Source organism: Balaenoptera borealis (assembly GCF_965194805.1).
Source record: "Balaenoptera borealis genome assembly, chromosome: 1".
In the NCBI taxonomy this organism is placed as follows: Eukaryota; Metazoa; Chordata; class Mammalia; order Artiodactyla; family Balaenopteridae; genus Balaenoptera; species Balaenoptera borealis.
In genome coordinates this window covers 181,705,542-181,723,794 of record NC_138860.1, presented here as the reverse complement: position 1 = coordinate 181,723,794, position 18,253 = coordinate 181,705,542, and the positions used below count along the sequence as shown (strand labels likewise).

Below are 18,253 nucleotides of genomic sequence, written 5' to 3'. Positions count from 1 at the left end.
GGTACAGCCACAGTGGGAAACAGTATGACAATTTCTCAAAAAAATCAGTCAGAATTACCATATGATCCAGCAACTTCACTCCTGGATATATACCCAAAAGAACTGAAAGCTGGGACTCAAACAGGTGTATGTATACCCATGTTCATAGCAGTGCTGTTCACAACAGCAAAAAGGTAGAAACAACTCAAATGTCTATCAGTGGATAACGGATAAACAAAATGCAGTATACACACGTAACAGAATATTATTTAGCCTTAAACAGGAAGGAAATTCTGACACATGCTACAAGGAGAAGCCTGAAGACATTATGCTAAGTGAAACAAGCCAGACATGAAAGGATAAGTACTACATGATTCCGATTATGTGAGGTACCTAGAGTACTCAAGTTATACAGCAAAGTAGAATGGTGGTTGCCAGGGGAGCTAGAGGGTGGGGAGAACAGGGAATTATTGTTCAATGTGTATGGAGTTTCAGTCAGGGAAGATAAAAACATTCTGGGATGAATAACGGTGATGGTTGCACAATAATGTGAATGTACTCAATGCCACTTAACTGTACAGTTAAAAATGATTAAAATGGTAAACTTCATGTTATATAAATTTACCACAATTTTTAAAAACTGCATAGGACTACCCTGGTGGTGCAGTGGTTAAGAATCCTCCTGCCAATGCAGGGGACACGGGTTCGAGCCCTAGTCAAGGAAGATTCCACATGCGGTGGAGCAACTAAGCCTGTGTGCCACAACTACTGAGCCCACACGCCACAACTACTGAAGCCCGTGCACCTAGATCCCACGCTCTGCAACAAGAGAAGCCACTGCAATGAGAAGCCCACGCACCGCCACGAAGAGTAGCCCCCACTCACCGCAACTAGAGAAAGCCCGCACGCAGCAACGAAGACCCAATGTAGCCAAAAATAAATAAATAAAATAAATTTTTAAAAAATTAAAAAAAAAGAATTTTTAACAAACAAATATACATATATATTCCTAAGCAATACACTGCTTAGTTGTTAAATGTAGCTGCAGTTCATTTTCACTGCAGTGCAAAACCTTGTTGTATCAGTCATAATTTATCCTTGAATGAAATCAGTTGTTTCCAATGTTTTGCTCTTATGAAATAATGAGCATTTTTTAGCTTCTCTAGAATAGTGGCTTTCAAATTTTGACAGCAACCACAATAAGAAAATACATTTAACCTCACAAATCAGTCTACCCACACATACACAGATACATAGCTAGGAATAAGTTTCACAAAATAATACCCTTACAGTAAAGTACACTGATATTTTCTATTGTATTTACCAGTTAAGAAAATTGTTGGTCAAATGCCACTAAATTGTCTTCATTCTAATGGGCTGCAAGCCACAGGCTGAAAAACAACGCTCTAGAGTACATATTTAGGAGTGAAATTGCTGGGTATAGGTTATACATCTTTACTAGATAATGTCAAACTGTCTTTCAAAGTGACTGTTCCAATTTACACTCCCACCTGCAGTGTATGCAGCAAGTGATTTTAATTTGACTTGATTTTAAAATCATAAAGGGGCTTTAAAAGTCTAGCAAATGCGGGGCTTCCCTGGTGGCGCAGTGGTTGAGACCCTCCCTGCCTGCCAATACAGGGGACACGGGTTCGAGCCCTGGTCTGGGAAGATCCCACGTGCCGCGGAGCAGCTGGGCCCGTGAGCCACAATTACTGAGCCTGCGCGTCTGGAGCCTGTGCTCCGCAACAAGAGTGGCCGCGATAGTGAGAGGCCCACGCACCGGGATGAAGAGTGGCCCCCGCTTGCCACAACTAGAGAAAGCCCTCGCACAGAAACGAAGACCCAACACAGCCATAAATAAATAAATAAATACTTTTAAAAAGTCTATCAAATGCTTTTGCTCAATTATTAAAGTATCATGTTTCCTGTTAGTCTATTGGTGAAATGTTATATTAATTGATTTTTAAAAATTATTTATTTATTTATTTGGCTGTGTTGGATCTTAGTTGCGGCACGCGGGGCCTTAGTTGCAACATGTGGGATTAGCTGCAGCATGCAGGATCTAGTTCCCTGATCAGGGATTGGAACCCGGGCCCCCTGCATTGGGAGCGCAGAGTCTTAACCATAGGACCATCACTGGACCACCCTACTAATTGATTTTCTAATGTTAAAACAAGCTTGCATTCCTCAGATAAACTGAATTAGGCCACAGTTTATTATATGTTTTACAATGCTAGATTCATTCTGCTAATGTTTAGTTTAGAATTTTTGCATCTATGCTCATGAGAGACACAACATATAATTTCTTTCTTGTACTGTCCATTCCTGGTTTTGGAATCAAAATCATGCTAGTTTCATAAACTGATTTGGGGACTGTTCCTTTCCCCCCATTCTCTGGAAGAGTTTACATAAAACTGGAATTATCTGTTCCTAGAATATTTGGCAGAAATTGCTTGCAAATCTATATAGGCTTGGAGTTTTCTTTCATTTAAAGAAGGTTTATTTATTTATTTATTTATTTGGCTGCGTTGGGTCTTCGTTGCTGCACGCGGGCTTTCTCTAGTTGCGGCAAGCGGGGCTTTCTCTTCATTGCAGTGCGCAGGTTTCTCATTGTGGTGGCTTCTCTTATTGCGGAGCACCGGCTCTAGGCGCGCAGGCTTCAGTAGTTGTGGTACGCGGGCTCAGTAGTTGTGACTTGTGGGCTCTAGAGCGCAGGCTCAGTAGTTGTGGCGCAGGGGCTTAGTTGCTCCGCAGCATGTGGGATCTTCCCGGACCAGGGCTCGAACCCGTGTTCCCTGCATTGGCAGGTGGATTCTTTTTTTTTTTTCTTTTTTTCTTTTTTTAATTTTTGGCTGCATTGGGTCTTTGTTGCTGTGCGTGGGCTTTCTCTAGTTGTGGCGAGCAGGGGCTACTCTTCGTTGCCGTGCGCGGGCTTCTCATTGTGGTGGCTTCTCCTGTTGTGGTTGTGGCTCACGGGCTCTAGAGCGCAGGCTCAGTAGTTGTGGCCCACAGGCTTAGTTGCTCCGTGGCATGTGGGATCTTCCCGGACCAGGGCTCGAACCCATGTCCCCTGCATTGGCAGGCGGATTCTTAACCACTGCGCCACCAGGGAAGCCCCTGCAGGCGGATTCTTAACCACCGCGCCACCAAGGAAGTCCCTGGAGTTTTCTTTGTGAGACTTTTCCATCCACTGATTCCATTTCTTTTGTAATAGGACTGCTTGAGTTAGTCTCACTAGCCAGAATCAACTATAGCTTTTATTACCATACAATTTAAACTTAAACTAGTGACAAAACATAGATGTGAGCTACACGGATGCCATCTAAGCAATGGGTAAATGCCCTTGAACAAGTTTTATCTGTTCTGAAAACTTTCAATTTATGATGAGCCAACTAACCTCTTCTAATCTCCAACAGACGTCACCAAAAAGTCTGTTCACTTACACAGCCCCCACATCTATGACCTGCTTCTTCTCCACTAGATTCCTTTCTTCCCCACTACACTGTACACTCCTTGAGATTAGAGACTAAGTCATATTCATCTTTGTACATCTAGCACATTAATAGTTACCTTATCAATATAAATACTTTTTTAATGAATGAAGATCACAAGGTCCCTTACTGAAGAGCTTAATGTTAGTGACTCACTTCTGGGTTGCCAAGTGTACTCCTGAAGCGTTTAGTGTTGAAGAACTCATATCAGACCATTCTTTCACATGGCCCTCCTTGTGACCAAAAGCACATCTACTAAGACAGTTTGCCTTAGTTGGTAGTACGATATAAAATAGGTTTTTCTTCACTGATGAAGCTACTGAAATAAAAATAAATCTTGAACTACTTGCTGCACCTGAACTCCTTGCTAACCAAATGAGTCAACTAAGTATAAAACTGTAAAATGAACAATAGGGATGACGCTTTAAAATGATCAGGGGGAAAATGCCAGGATATTATTCTATGACAGATTACAAATAACTGCCATCATTCAATCATCGATTCTAAGATGCCTGGAATTTTTGAAGACATACTAATCCTTATGGAAATCTGCATGTTGCCAAGGGCCTAGCTGAAAAAACAAAAAACAAACAAATAAGTAAGCCCCCACTCCCTTACCCCAAACTGCCAATTTTTAATAGTGCTAAGTCAGTCCCAGAAGGAAAACATTAAAGGGAGCCCACAAAGAATGATAAGCATTAGAATCATAGCACTGGGACTTCCCTGGCGGTCCAATAGTTAAGACTCCTCGCTTCTACTGCAGGGGACGCAGGTTCGATCCCTGGTCAGGGAACTAAGATCCCGCATGCCGCACAGTAGAGCCAAAAAAAAAAAAAGAATCATAGCACTTTGGAAGTGGGACTTAAAGTCATTTTGGCCAAACCATTTTTAAAAGCATTTAAAAATTCAAGTAAAACTTACTATCCCGATCCACACTTGTCAAAACCCACAGAACTTTACAGCACAGAGTCTTAATGTATGCAAATTTTTAAAAGACTTATTAGGAAGGAGTGAGACTATGACTAAAGAATCTAACTGTATTACAAATATATAAAACAGTCATGAGTGGATGAAAAGTCGCTGCCTACATGAGTGGCATCTGTAACACTAAATGCAAAAGGAACTGCATGTAAGCACTAGACTCTGCTTGAACTCGTTTCCCACAGAAACACAGTTAATTCTAAAATAGCTATATATGTATAATGAAGCTGAACAATTAGTAGATGAATGGTGGATGGCAGGAGCCAAGCTTCTCACTGTTGGAGTGGGAATTTACAGACAAGTGAGGGAAGGAGTGTAGAATGATCATGCGATAATAGATCAGAGTAGAGATACAATATAGTATAGATGATTACATATAGAAATATTTATAGGGCTTCCCTGGTGGCGCAGTGGTTGAGAATCTGCCTGCCAATGCAGGGGACACGGGTTCGAGCCCTGGTCTGGGAAGATCCCACATGCCGCGGAGCAACTGGGCCCGTGAGCCACAACTGCTGAGACTGCGCGTCTGGAGCCTGTGCCCCGCAACGGGAGGGGCCGCGATAGAGAGAGGCCTGCGCACCGCGATGAAGAGTGGCCCCCGCTTGCCGCAACTAGAGAAAGCCCTCGCACGAAACGAAGACCCAACACAGCCATAAATAAATAAATAAATAAATAAATAAACCCAAAGTTTTAAAAAAATAAAAAATAAAAAAAAGAAATATTTATAGATTTATATATACACAGGGGTTAGTATATATACATATATATCCTTGCACTGTCAGCTGAGAGGGCCTAGAAGCAACAACACCCCCAGTAGCAATAAGTATATCTAGCACCCACATCCTGATTTTTTTTTTTTTGGGCGGGGGGGCTGCACTGGGTCTTCATTGCTGCGCGCGGGTTTTCTCTAGTTGCGGCGAGCAGGGGCTACTCTTCATTGCGGTGCGCGGGCTTCTTATTGTGGTTGCTTATCTTGTTGCAGAGCAGGGGCTCTAGGCGTGTGGGCTTCCGTAGTCGTGGCACATGGGCTCAGCAGTTGTGGCTCACGGGCTCTAGAGCGCAGGCTCAGTAGTTGTGGCACACGGGCTTAGTTGCTCCAAGGTGTGTGGGATCTTCCTGGACCAGGGCTTGAACCCGGGTCCCCTGCATTGGCAGGTGGGTTCTTAACTACTGCACCACCAGGGAAGTCCTCTGATCTTGATTTCTAATACCATTTTCCAATAAAAGGAACAATGGCTTCTTGGTGAAATGGCAGAACTAGGACTAGGACAGGAACTATACGTGATGAGCCTGAATAATTCTGTAGTGCCAGAAAGCAAGGATGTGATTCAAAAACAAAACATTTATGGGATTATATCAAAAGAACATAAGAGACAAATGAAAGAACTCCTGATGGCCAAAGCTGAAACAATTTGAGCACAAAATAAATATCCATGAGTTCATACTAATATAAATGATTGAAAAAGGGGCGGAAAAAAATAAAGAAGAGGGGAGAGAAATCTCCCTTGCAAATTTCCAAATGATTCATGTAGATTCTCCCCCTTCCAGTAGGTGTGGCTTAATTTCCCTCATCTTCCTAATTTGTCTCCACCTAGGTAAAATTCTTATTAGCATACGATGTAGCTTGATACTAAGCTAGTTTTACAGTGGATAGAAAATAATTTTTCTTTTTTTTCTTCAGCTAAGACAACAAAAGAGATGATTTACTGTACATGTGTTATATTTAACCACACTGAGAACAGAACTAGTCCAGAATGTCACAGGTCCAGGACAAAGGACCAAAGGGGACTGATTTGGTATGAGCACGAAGGGTCTCTCAAATGTGGTGGAAGCAATCAGATGGCAATGGATGCTCTAGATCCACTGAGACAAGTTCTAGATGTTAGGCATGAAATCCAACAATTTGCACCAGTGTCCCTGGCCTCTGGTTTTCCTCGTTTCTGCTCCTGTGGCTTTCATGCTGCACAAGCTAGCGGTTTATCTGGACCTCTGCCTCATCTTTCTTCTTTTGTGCCTATTCACTTCTTCCTCCACTTGACTCTCAGAGCACCCAAGTTTCTAAGAAGATGGCACTAAGGCCGAGAGAGCTAGAAAGTAATTTCAACCAGAAGAGTGCTGCATAAATTCATTCTTTATACGTTGGGCAAATAAAACTTTCATGTATATCTATGCCAGGAAATTCACAATGGGGAAATGAAGGTTAAAAATAAAGAAATGAAAACCAACCAGTATTTTCCATTACAAGGCATCAAGATAGCACCCAAGACCTCACTTCCAACCGTCATATGATTGACAATTTGTTTACCCCCCCAAGCGTTCCTTTACATTTGCACACCCAGAACTAGACTGCTAGTTTAAGTAGCTGACTTCAGAATTAAATAAGTAAATCACAAAACCCTTGCTTACAAACTATTCTTCCCTTTGCTGAAGTGAGCTATCAACATTTATTAATATATATTCAGTTTCTGTGCAAATAAAAACTCAAAATATAGATAGTAAAAGAGCTGTATGACAAAAGCATATCAATATTAAGGAGGCAAGGCCTCAATTGACCCCTTTGAGAGGATTTTCCAAAGCTCAATTTTGATCACATTATTAAGCAAACTCTTAAGATCTTCTATTCATTTCCTTCGGGAATAGTCCTGAAATGATAAAAACATAAAATACTGATGAGGAACTCTTATTACCGTCTGTTAGGACTGAATGTTTGTGTCCCCCCTCAAATTCATATGCTAAAGTCCTAACCCTCAATGTAATGGTTATTTGGAGATGGAGCATTTGGGAGATAATTAGGGTTAGGTGAAGTCATGAGGGTAGGGCCATTATAATGGGATTAGTGCCCTTATAAGAAGAGACACCAGAGAGCTTGCTCACTCTTTCCCCAAAGTGGTCATGTGAGAGTACAAGAAGATGGCAGCTACCTACAAACGAAAAGAAGAAGCCTCAGAATGACAACTGCTTTGCCAGCACCTTGATCTTCGACTTGCCAGTCTTCAGAACTGTGAGAAATAAATTTCTGTTGTTTAAGCCAACTATCCTATGGTATTTTGTTATGGCAGCCTCAGCTAAGACACCTTCCCTCTAAAACACCCCATAATGAAAATGTCAACAGAAGTATGTAGGAAGTAATAAACTAACATTTTCAAGGACTTCGAGGGGGGACTGCCCTGGCAGTCCAGTGATTAAGACTATGTGCTTCCACTGCAGGGGGCGTGGGTTCGATCCCTGGTGGGGGACCTAAGTCCCACACGCCTCCCCGCAGCCAAAAAAAAAAAAAAAAAAAAAGAAATCAGGCAAACCCATAAAAAAATAAATAAATAAAGGACTTAGAGGAAATACATAGTATCAGTTACTGGTTATATCTCCTCATTTTTAATATTTAGTCACTTCTGATGCAGCATATTTTTTCCTTAGAAAAGATCCACTGATTTGGGAATGCCTTTGCTTCCCCCCCAAAAGTTACTGATAAGTTGATTGATTCTGGGATAATAAGCAGATATAGGGAGGGGAAGGGAAACAAATGATATCAAAATGTCACTGCCATCTTCAGTAAATTTAACCTCACATACCGAGAGCTCTGCTTATACTTAAAAATGATATTGCATTTATAGATTAAAACTTTAAAATTTCTCCAACATAGCAGGAAAGCAGATTGCTATTATTACTATTATTACTACTGAATGAAGGAAGATCAAATATATGTATTTCTCTCCAAAAAAAGAACATTTATGGAATAGATGAAAAGATTTCATGGAAGAAACTCTGATATAATGTCACCTGGACAGAAAGTAAATAGTTGTCCTCCTGAACCCTGGAAAATATATCTTATTTGGTTTAATTCTTCCTATCAGAAAGAACATTTTAATAAAATGAATGAAATTACCAGGTAATATAAAATAAATATACCAGTCATTTTGAGCTACTTGTTCCTGAAATAACCTAAACTCTTTTCCCATCTCTGGTCTTTGCTCTTGCTGGCCACCCCTCTTCCTCAAATCCCTTCTCCTACTTGCCAGTATGGCAAATTCCTATTCATTATTTGAGTTCTTTCTTTTGGAGGGGATTCTCCCGTCCCCTCCAGCCAGTTAAGTATGCTTCTGGCCTTCTATTCATTTTGTACAGTATCTTCATTATCTTAGAGTTGTATAAATATTTGTTGAGTTAGGTGGCCTATAAGACCTAAGCAACATTAGATAAATAATACAGATAGTTTCTACTTTTCACCACTTCACAAGTTACAACTCTGCTCATTAATAACTTGCCTAATTAAAACCCATATTTCACGTATTGCTGTTCCAGTTTCCAATAAAGACCAGACAAAGGCAAGAGCACAAAAGGCAATCAACATGCAACATGCACAGCCAGAATTTTGCTTTTAGGCAGACAATATGCTGTAAGATGTAAGATACAGCGTCCAGGAACAAGTGAAAATTGCCAATGCCAACTGCCCTTTTATATGTGTTGTATCATATTATATTCAGATGGATACTGTGATGGCTGAAAATCTTTAATACCCTAATTCAAATTTAAGAGTCCACATTTAAAAGGGTGGAGTCAGGGAAACTAATTTCTATCTTTGACTTTCTTTAAATTTGCTATAATCTCAGGGAAGCTGATTCTGCATACTGTATCAATTGTCTAGTTTAAAAAAACAGGAAATGTCAAAATGCAGTATTTTGTACCATTTTTATAAAAATAAGTGAAGACTGTGCAAAATACAAATGTATTCAAAGAAAGCTTATAATATTAAATTCCAGGTAGAAAGAAATATGTGATGGTGAGATTTTGTCCTTGGAGCCAAAGGTCAACTGAATGGTCTATCCTAAACAGCTGCCTTTAAATATTCTTCTTTAAAAAATTTCATAGAAATATAGTTGATTTACAATGTTCTGTTAGTTTCTAAATATTCTTTAAAAGAAGCCCATAAATAAGAACATACTATAAAACTAAATGCCCCTAATTTCACTGCTTCACATTTACTATTCCAGATCAGTTTACAAATTCTAAAATCAAACTGACACACATTTATAGAATTCCCACCCACACAATAACATTACCATACAAAAGAAAGATAACACCTGGTTTGTGAGGAGTTATGTACTTCCCTGTTACTTCTTTTAAGCTGCAAGCTATAATCAAAACTTCAGACAGGAGAAATGTTAAATGGAGAGTACATGAAGATGAACCAGACAAACAGGCATGCAGAAACATTCAACTTCTTTTATTCTTGTACAATGAAATTCTCTGGACGAAAGTAAACACCCATGAAATGGAGTTTCAGAAAGGAAAACAGTGATCTTGAGAAATTAACAAGAAGAAAATATTTGAAAAAATAAAATTACCTAATTGTATAACAAGTTGGTGGCATAACACCATTGAGAGAGAAATTAGTTCAAGTAGCTTTAAAAAGCAGTGTTTCCTACCAAATGTAAAATAGATAGCTAGTGGGAAGCAGCCGCATAGCACAGGGAGATCAGCTCGCATAGCACAGGGAGATCAGCTCAGTGCTTTGTGACCACCTAGAGGGGTGGGATAGGGAGGGTGGGAGGGAGGGAGACGCAAGAGGGAAGAGATATGGGAACATATGTATATGTATAACTGATTCACTTTGTTTTAAAGCAGAAACTAACACACCAGTGTAAAGCAATTATACTTCAATAAAGATGTTAAAAAAAAGAGTATACAAAACAAACAAAAAAAAAAGCAGTGTTTCTTACTGCATATCTTTTGTGCGTTATATTTTAAGTACCAAAAAAAAATCACAAAAATAATAAAGCTGTATTCAGTAGTCTTACTTGTAGTAACAATAGTCATTATTTTTTTTTAAACTACTACAGGTGCAGTGTAAAGCAAATAAATAATTATGTTTACTCCATTAAAAATCAAAAACAAAACAAAAACAAAAACCCAACATAAGAGAGATACAAGTATAAAATTAAAGAGATAAATAGGCGCTTTCCTGGTGGCGCAGTGGTTAAAAATCCATCTGCCAATGCAGGGGACACTGGTTCGAGCCCTGGTCTGGGAAGATCTCACATGCTGCGGAGCAACTAAGCCCGTGCGCCACAACTACTGAGCCTGCGCTCTGGAGCCCGCGAGCCACGACTACTGAAGCCCGCGCGCATAGAACCCGTGCTCCGTTGCAGCGTGCGGGCTTCTCATTGCGGTGGCTTCTCTTGTTGCGGAGCACGGGCTCTAGGTGTGCACACTTCAGTAGCTGTGGCTCGCGGGCTCTAGAGCGCAGGCTCAGTAGTTGTGGCGCACGGGCTTAGTTGCTTCGCGGCATGTGGGCTCTTCCCCGACCAGGGATCAAACCCGTGTCCCCTACAATGGCAGGTGGATTCTTAAACACTGCGCCACCAGGGAAGTCCCGACAATATTTTATTTATAGGTAAAAACTAAGGACAAAAGTTCCAAGTGGGAATTTCTGCTGATAACAGCAGAAATCCAAAGCTGAAAGCACAGCTGACTGGCACACTAATGTAATTCTATCTCAATCAGTTATGGATCAAAAAATATAAAAAATGACAAAGAGAAAAAGGAAACAAGATTATATTGTCATCACTCCCATGGACAAAATTAAAATAGCAAAACTTCAAATTCATTTTAAAGAAATTTCTGAAATTTTCCAACTTCATCTTAGCGCTATTTTGATTCCTCAAATTCAGTTTATTTCTTGATGACTATATATGTTCCCCTTGATGTCTACTATCTCTCTGTCCCCTCATTTTGAGGTTCATTTCTTCTTTGATACCCCAAATGTTGAGGTGGACCCCAAAATTCCATTTTTGCCTTCTTTGCCCTTGCTACATTTTCTCCTTAGAGAATCACATGGTTTCAAATATGACTACTAAGAGAGCGACTTGCTAGACTGTGAGATCCTTGAGGTTACAGACTGATGTGTCCATGTTCTATGCCTGGTATAAGGCAAATTCAATGAAACATTTGTTCAGAAAGATGGATGGATGGACAGACAGATGGACAAATTAATCACTCCAAAATTCTAGGCCTGATATTCCTGAACTACCTATCTGCATCTTCTTATTTTCAATTGCCTTCTAGACAGCTGACACCAAACTCCTGTTGAACATTTTCCCAGCTACCTGCTTATCTTCCTTCCTTCCATTTACCTGACTCAAAACCTAGAAGTCTCCTTTCATTTTTCCTTTTCTCTTTCCTCTCATATCTAATTAGTTGACAGATTTTTCTCATATTATCCCTTCCTTCCAATTACCTCACTGCTTCTTTAAAGGCCAAAATCATCTCTTAACTGAACTACTGCAGTGAAGAGAACTAGCTGGTTTTCCCATTGCTTACTCCTTCCTTCCCCAATCTATCCTTTATTTCAATTCAGGATTAATCTTCATGGCGCAAATCTAGATCATTGAGTCCTCAGTGCCAATTCTTTAATATTCAAGGTCTTTAACGTTGCAATTTTTTGTGTTTATTTTTTATTGTAGTAAAATACACATAAAACTTAACATTTTAATCATTTTAAAGTATACAGTTCAATGGCATTATCCATCTCCAGAACTTTTTCATCATCCCAAATGGAAACTCCATACCCATTAAATACTAACTCCCAGGCTTCCCTGGTGGCACAGTGGTTAAGAATCCACCTGCTAATGCAGGGGACACGGGTTCGAGCCCTGGTCCGGGAAGATCCCACATGCTGTGGAGCAACTAAGCCCGTGCGCCACAACTACTGAGCCTGCGCTCTAGAGTCCCCATGCCACAACTACTGAAGCCCACGCGCCTAAAGCCTGTGCTCCACAAGAGAAGCCACCACAATGAGAAGCCCGCGCACCGCAAGGAAGAGTAGCCCCCACTCGAGGCAACTGGAGAAAGCCCACGCGCAGCAACGAGGACCCAATGCAGCCAAAAATAAGTAAAATCAAAAAAAAAAAAAGACCTTAATGCCAAATAAAGTCACATTAAAAAAAAAATACTAATTCCCCTCAGCTCCCAGTAACTACTATTCTACTTTCTGTCTCTATGAATTGGACTACTCTCTAGGTATCTCATTTAAGTGGAATCACAAAACATTTGTCCTTCTGTGTCTGGTTTACTTATTAACATAACATCTTCTAACTTCACCCATATTGTAGTATGTGTCAGAATTTCATTCCTTTTGAAGGCTGAATAATATTTCATTGTATGTATATACCACATTTTATTCCATTCCATCCCGTCATCAATTGATGGACATTTGCTGTTTTCACCTTTTGGCTACTGTAAATATGTTACTATGAACACTGATATACAAATATGTTTCAGTTCTTGCTCTCAGTTCTTTTGGATAGACACCTAGAAATGGAACTGCTAGATCATACGGTAACTCTTTTTTTTTTTTTTAATTTTTGGCTGCGTTGGGTCTTCGTTGCTGCGCGCAGGCTTTCTCTAGTCGTGGCGAGCGGGGGCTACTCTTTGTTGCAGTGCGTGGGCTTCTCATTCCAGTGGCTTCTCTTGTTGCGGAGCATGGGCTCTAGGCGCGCAGGCTTCAGAAGTTCTGGCTCGCGGGCTCTAGAGCGCAGGCTCAGTAGTTGTGGCGCACGGGCCCAGCTGCTCCGAGGCATGTGGGATCTTCCCAGACCAGCGTTCGAACCCGTGTCCCCTGCATTGGCAGGTGGATTCTTAACCACTGCGCCACCAGGGAAGTCCCTTGTTTAATTTTTTGAAGAACTGTCTTCCACAGCTGGTATATCATTTTAAAGTCAACACAATCTGGGTCTAACCTCTCTTTCTGTGTATCTCTCCCTACTGCAGTCTAGTCCTCTATCATTCAGCCAAACTGAATCTCAGCAGAGCCTCTTCCTTCCTACCTCTAAAATCCTTTGTCCTTGCTGCTCTCTGTTTGGGAAACAATTTCCTATGTGCAAATCTACCCATCCTTCGAGGCTAGCTCAAGCACCACCTACTGTGGAAAACATTCCCTGATTTCTCCAACTAGAAGAAATCTCTTTTTCTGAATTCCCCTTTATATTTCCCTCTCACTTTCTACCATATATAATAATCAGGTACACATCTTTCTCAGCAAGTATGTCTAATTCATGTATATACTGCCTTAAGCAACTAGCAAGTAGTAGACAATGGGTAAATGAATAGAATGGATCAATGACAAAGGAATAAAGATAAATTTTAAGACAAAAATAATTCAAAATTTCCGATCAAGTTGAGGACTGTCAAGGAAAACTAAATCATACCTGTTAAAATCTTTTTTAAAGTGTTATCTATCAACATTTTAAATGCACATGCCAGATGACTCAGACATTCTAGTTCTAGAAATATGTCTGAAGTAAACCTTGGCACAATTGCAAAGAAGGTGTTCTATGCAGCACTGTTTTAACAGCAAATTTAACAAATAAATAGAAACAAGCCAAATGTCCATTCACAGGGGAGTAGACAAACATATTATGACACAGCCATAATCTTAAGTAGCTGTTAAAAGGAGATGGACAATACTCTACAACATATTACAAATTTAAAAAGCCATTTCTGCCTAAAAATGCAGAAGTGAATTTTTTTTGTATCCACAAAGAAAATTTCATTTCAAACTGTCAAAAGTAGTTATCTGTGGTAGTTTGTAAAAAAGGATTCACTTATGTGAATTGATTACAACAAGCATCTATTCTGTAATTTATAAAAATGTCTCCCAAATTTTCAGTAAATTCAACTTGGTTCTGATTTTTAAATGTAAAAATACATATTTAAAAGTAGAATAGGGACTTCCCTGGTGGTCCGGTGGTTAAGAATCCGCCTTCCAATGCAGGGGACACGAGTTTGATCCCTGGTCAGGGAACTAAGATCCCACATGCTGCAAGGCAACTAAGCCTGCGTGCCACAACTACTGAGCCCACGCACCACAACTAGAGAGAAGCCCGCGTGCTGCAACAAACAGCCCACATGCCGCAACTCAGACCCAAAGCAGCCAAAAATAAATAAATAAATATAAATAAAAGTAGACTATTCTACAGTGTAATTTTATTTTATTAAAATATTTATTTACCTATCTATCTATCTATTTGGCTGTGCCAGGTCTTAGCTGCAGCACGCGGGATCTTCATTGCCACATGCCAGATCTTTATTGCAGCATGCAGGATCTAGTTCCCTGACCAGGGATCAAACCCGGGCTCCCTGCATTGGGAGCCCAGAGTCTTAGCCACTGGACCACCAGGGAAGTCCCCTCTACAGTCTAATTTTAAAACAAAAGACACCCAGGAGAGTGTATAATATTCCTGCCAAAAATAAATATAACAAAACTAGCAATTTTGTAATATTTAGAAACAAAGTGCACAGTGGTTTAGATATTACAGCTATGTATCTTTAAGTAGAGGAGAAAAAAACAAACTCTGTATAAATGAGTGTTTTCCAAAGAAAACTAAGCATCAAGGTTTTTTGTTTTTAACTGAGGTATAGTTGATGTACAATAGCATATAAGTTTTATATAAGTTTCAGGTATACAACATAGTGATTCACAATTTTTAAAGGTTATTATAAAATACTGGCTATATTCTCTGTGTTGTACAATATACCTTTGTAGCTTATATATTTTATACACAGTAGTATGTACTTCTTAATCCTCTACCCCTATCTTGACCCTCGCCCCTCCCCTCTCCCACTGGTAACCACTAGTTTGTTCTCTATATCTGAGTCTGTTTCTTTTTTGTTATATTCACTAGTTTGCTGTATTTTTTAGATTCCACATATAAGTGATATAATACAGTATTTGTCTTTCTCTGACTTATTTCACTAAGCATAATACCCTCCAAGTCCATCCATGTTGTCACAAATGGCAAAATTTCATTCGTTTTTATGGCTGAGCAGTATTACAGTGTGTGTGTGTGTGTGTGTGTGTGTGTGTGTGTGTGTGTGTGTGTGTGTGTGTACCACGTCTTCTTTACCCATTCATCCACTGATGAACACTTAGGTTGCTTTCATATCTTGGCTGTCATAAATAATGCTGCTATGAACAATGAGGTGCATATATCTTTTTGAATTAATGTTTCTGTTTTCTTTAAAAAAAAATCAAGGTTTAATACTACAGCTAAAATTATTCAAAACTTGCCAGAATTTTTTTGCGCTCTACTACTTTAAAAAGAAAATCTATACAATAAATGGATACATCTCTAATATTGACCAGAAGAAGACAACAAAAGAATAGGGGCTTCCCTGGTGGCGCAGTGGTTGAGAGTCTGCCTGCCAATGCGGGGGACACGGGTTCGAGCCCTGGTCTGGGAGGATCCCACATGCCGTGGAGCAGCTGGGCCCGTGAGCCACAACTACTGAGCCTGCGCGTCTGGAGCCCGTGCTCCGCAACAAGAGAGGCCGCAACAGTGAGAGGGCCGCGCACTACGATGAAGAGTGGCCCCCGCTTGCCGCAACTGGAGAAAGCCCTCGCACACAGACGGGGACACAACACAGCCAAAAATAAATAAATAAATAAATTAAAAAAAAAAAAAAGAATACACGAAGTATGATTCCATTTATGTGAAGTTGACAAACAGGCAAAACTGAACTACTGTTTAGATACACACATAGGTGATAAAACTATCAAGAAAAGCAAGGGAATTATCATGAGACAAAACAGTAGTTACTTCTAAGACAGGAAATGGTTGTAATCAAAGAGGGGTACACTGGAAGTACCTCTGAGGCACTGGCAATATTCTGTCACTTGACCTGGATGGCGGTTACACAGATGTTTGCTTATACACTGCACATATTTTATGCACTCTTCTGAATTTCTCACAATATAAAAAAATCTGCCTAAACCTAACTTTTAATAGTATTCAATAATAATACGTAAATACTTCTGCAGGTAAACTTTTATTCTGAACATGTGCTCACATATTTGACCTAAAATAGCTTTAGCTAATAGTGCACAGCAAAACCAACCTGCCGAAGGTAAAAAGAACAACGAAATCATTAGGAACTCAGACAAAAAGAAAATCTCTTAAGGTGCCAATGCTTCTCAAATTTTAATGTGGATCTCAAATTACCGATTCAGATTCAGTAGGCCTGGAGGGGGACCTGAAATTCCGCACTCTAGCCCTGGTGACGCCAATGTTGCCAGTCCATGGACTCTGAGTACCAACTTCTTAAGAAATCATTAAAGTGCAGCTGGTGTCAAGACTAGATGAGAGGAAAGGGAATCAACAGGTTTTAAGAGTTTGTGCCAAGCGCCTTATCTCATTTAACCCTACCTCAATTCTATCAGGGACATATTATCAGTTATGTTTTACAGATGAAGATTACGAGGCCCAGATAAGTTCATTTGCCCACAATTAGCCAGCTTTGTAAAAAGAAAGGAACCAGAACTGGAACCCAATATGTTCTGAAGTCTCTAGGAAGGAATTCACTAAATGTGAGCAAATGAGAAGCATGGTGAAAACAGTGTTTCAGGAAGCAGAATTCAAAGCACTCTACAATTGCACGGTATTCCTATCAAATCTCTCAGCTTGCATATAGAACCAGCATCCTCACTGACACAAAAATATTCTGCAAAGAACATAATACATTTTGACAAGATGCTGTAAGAGAATGGAAATTTTCATTTCTACTTACATTTTTTTCTGGTGGTGGTCAGAGCAAAGGAATTCATGAAGGGTAAATAATGTCCTGACTACTCCCGGTCCTCAGGAAACCTAAAGGACAATGGTATATGCACGTGAAGTAAATCTTGTTTCACAAGCTTGCTTGATCATTAAAAAAAAAAAAAAAAAAAATCACCTAGTAGGTACACTTCCTAGAGACTGTTTCAGAAAACAGGGATGGGTCCAGGAACCTTAATTTTTTTTAACAAGCACCTGAGCAGATTCAAGTTTAGAAAACTCTCAGTAGTACTTCTAAAACTTAACCTTATGTTCTCGTTTATAGTTTTCCTATGCCTTACATACTTTATTGAGCAATAGGTTTAAAATATGGCTAATAAAACTCTCAGAAAAATATAAAATATTATAGCAGGAGATCTTAGAGATTATGGAGCAATTTAACCCTTATTCTACAAATGAGGAAACTGAAGTCCAAAAATTTAGGTGACTTCCTTAAGGTCATGCATTTAGTGGCAAAACAGAACCTGTATCAGCTCAATGCTCTTTCTAACACACATACCAAAATCTATTTTAAAGTAGGGTTTGTTTGTTTTTTTTGGCCACGCCACATGGCTTGTGAGATCTTAGTTCCCAAACCAGGGATTGAACCCAGGCCCCTGGCAGTGAAAGTGCCGAGTCCTAACTACTGCACCGCAAGGGAATTTCCACCAAAATCTATTTTTAAAAGATCAGCAGTAAAGCATTACTTCTGATTACCATCAAAAAGTGACTAGTTGAACAAATCTGGCACATCCACACAATGAAGCTGCGAATATGATTAGGGATTACCTCTGTTCCAATAAGGCATAATCTCTAGGATATATTAAGTGAAAAGAAATGCTGAACACTGTACATAATACGGCAATCTTTTGTGTAAGAAAGGATAAAAAAGAATATATGTAGATATTTGTTTATTTTTGCAAAAAGAAACACTGTAAGGATAAACCAGAAGCTAATAAAAATTAGGTAGAGGATGATCCAAGCACCAGCCATGTGGCATATCTTGGCAATTCCCCGTCTTGGTCCCAGATCTGAAAGTGGCAGCAGTGCTTGAGGTCGTGGGTGACCCCTCTCTCCATTTTCTTTAAAAGGTTTGGTAATACCATCTATCCCTTTTGTTCCCAACTCTTGAGGTAATAGTTTCGCCCTAGTTACTTTATTTATTTTTTAATATTTATTTATTTACTTGGTTGTGTCGGGTCTTAGTTGTGG

General features: G+C 39.8%; 1 protein-coding gene across 4 annotated transcripts in view; it reads right to left on the bottom strand.

Annotated features, from left to right (window-relative positions):
- FBXO42 (F-box protein 42) overlaps positions 1-18,253 on the bottom strand; it is an 89,429-nt gene that overhangs the window by 61,617 nt on the left and 9,559 nt on the right. For 2 of the 4 annotated variants that reach the window (XM_082393665.1, XM_082393661.1), the window contains exon 2: positions 17,016-17,095. The exons of the other annotated variants lie outside the window; for them this stretch is intronic. In XM_082393665.1, the coding sequence (XP_082249791.1) occupies positions 17,016-17,052 (37 nt within the window). In that variant the 5' untranslated portion in view covers positions 17,053-17,095. The remainder of the gene's footprint in view (positions 1-17,015; positions 17,096-18,253) is intronic. 4 annotated transcript variants of the gene reach the window in all.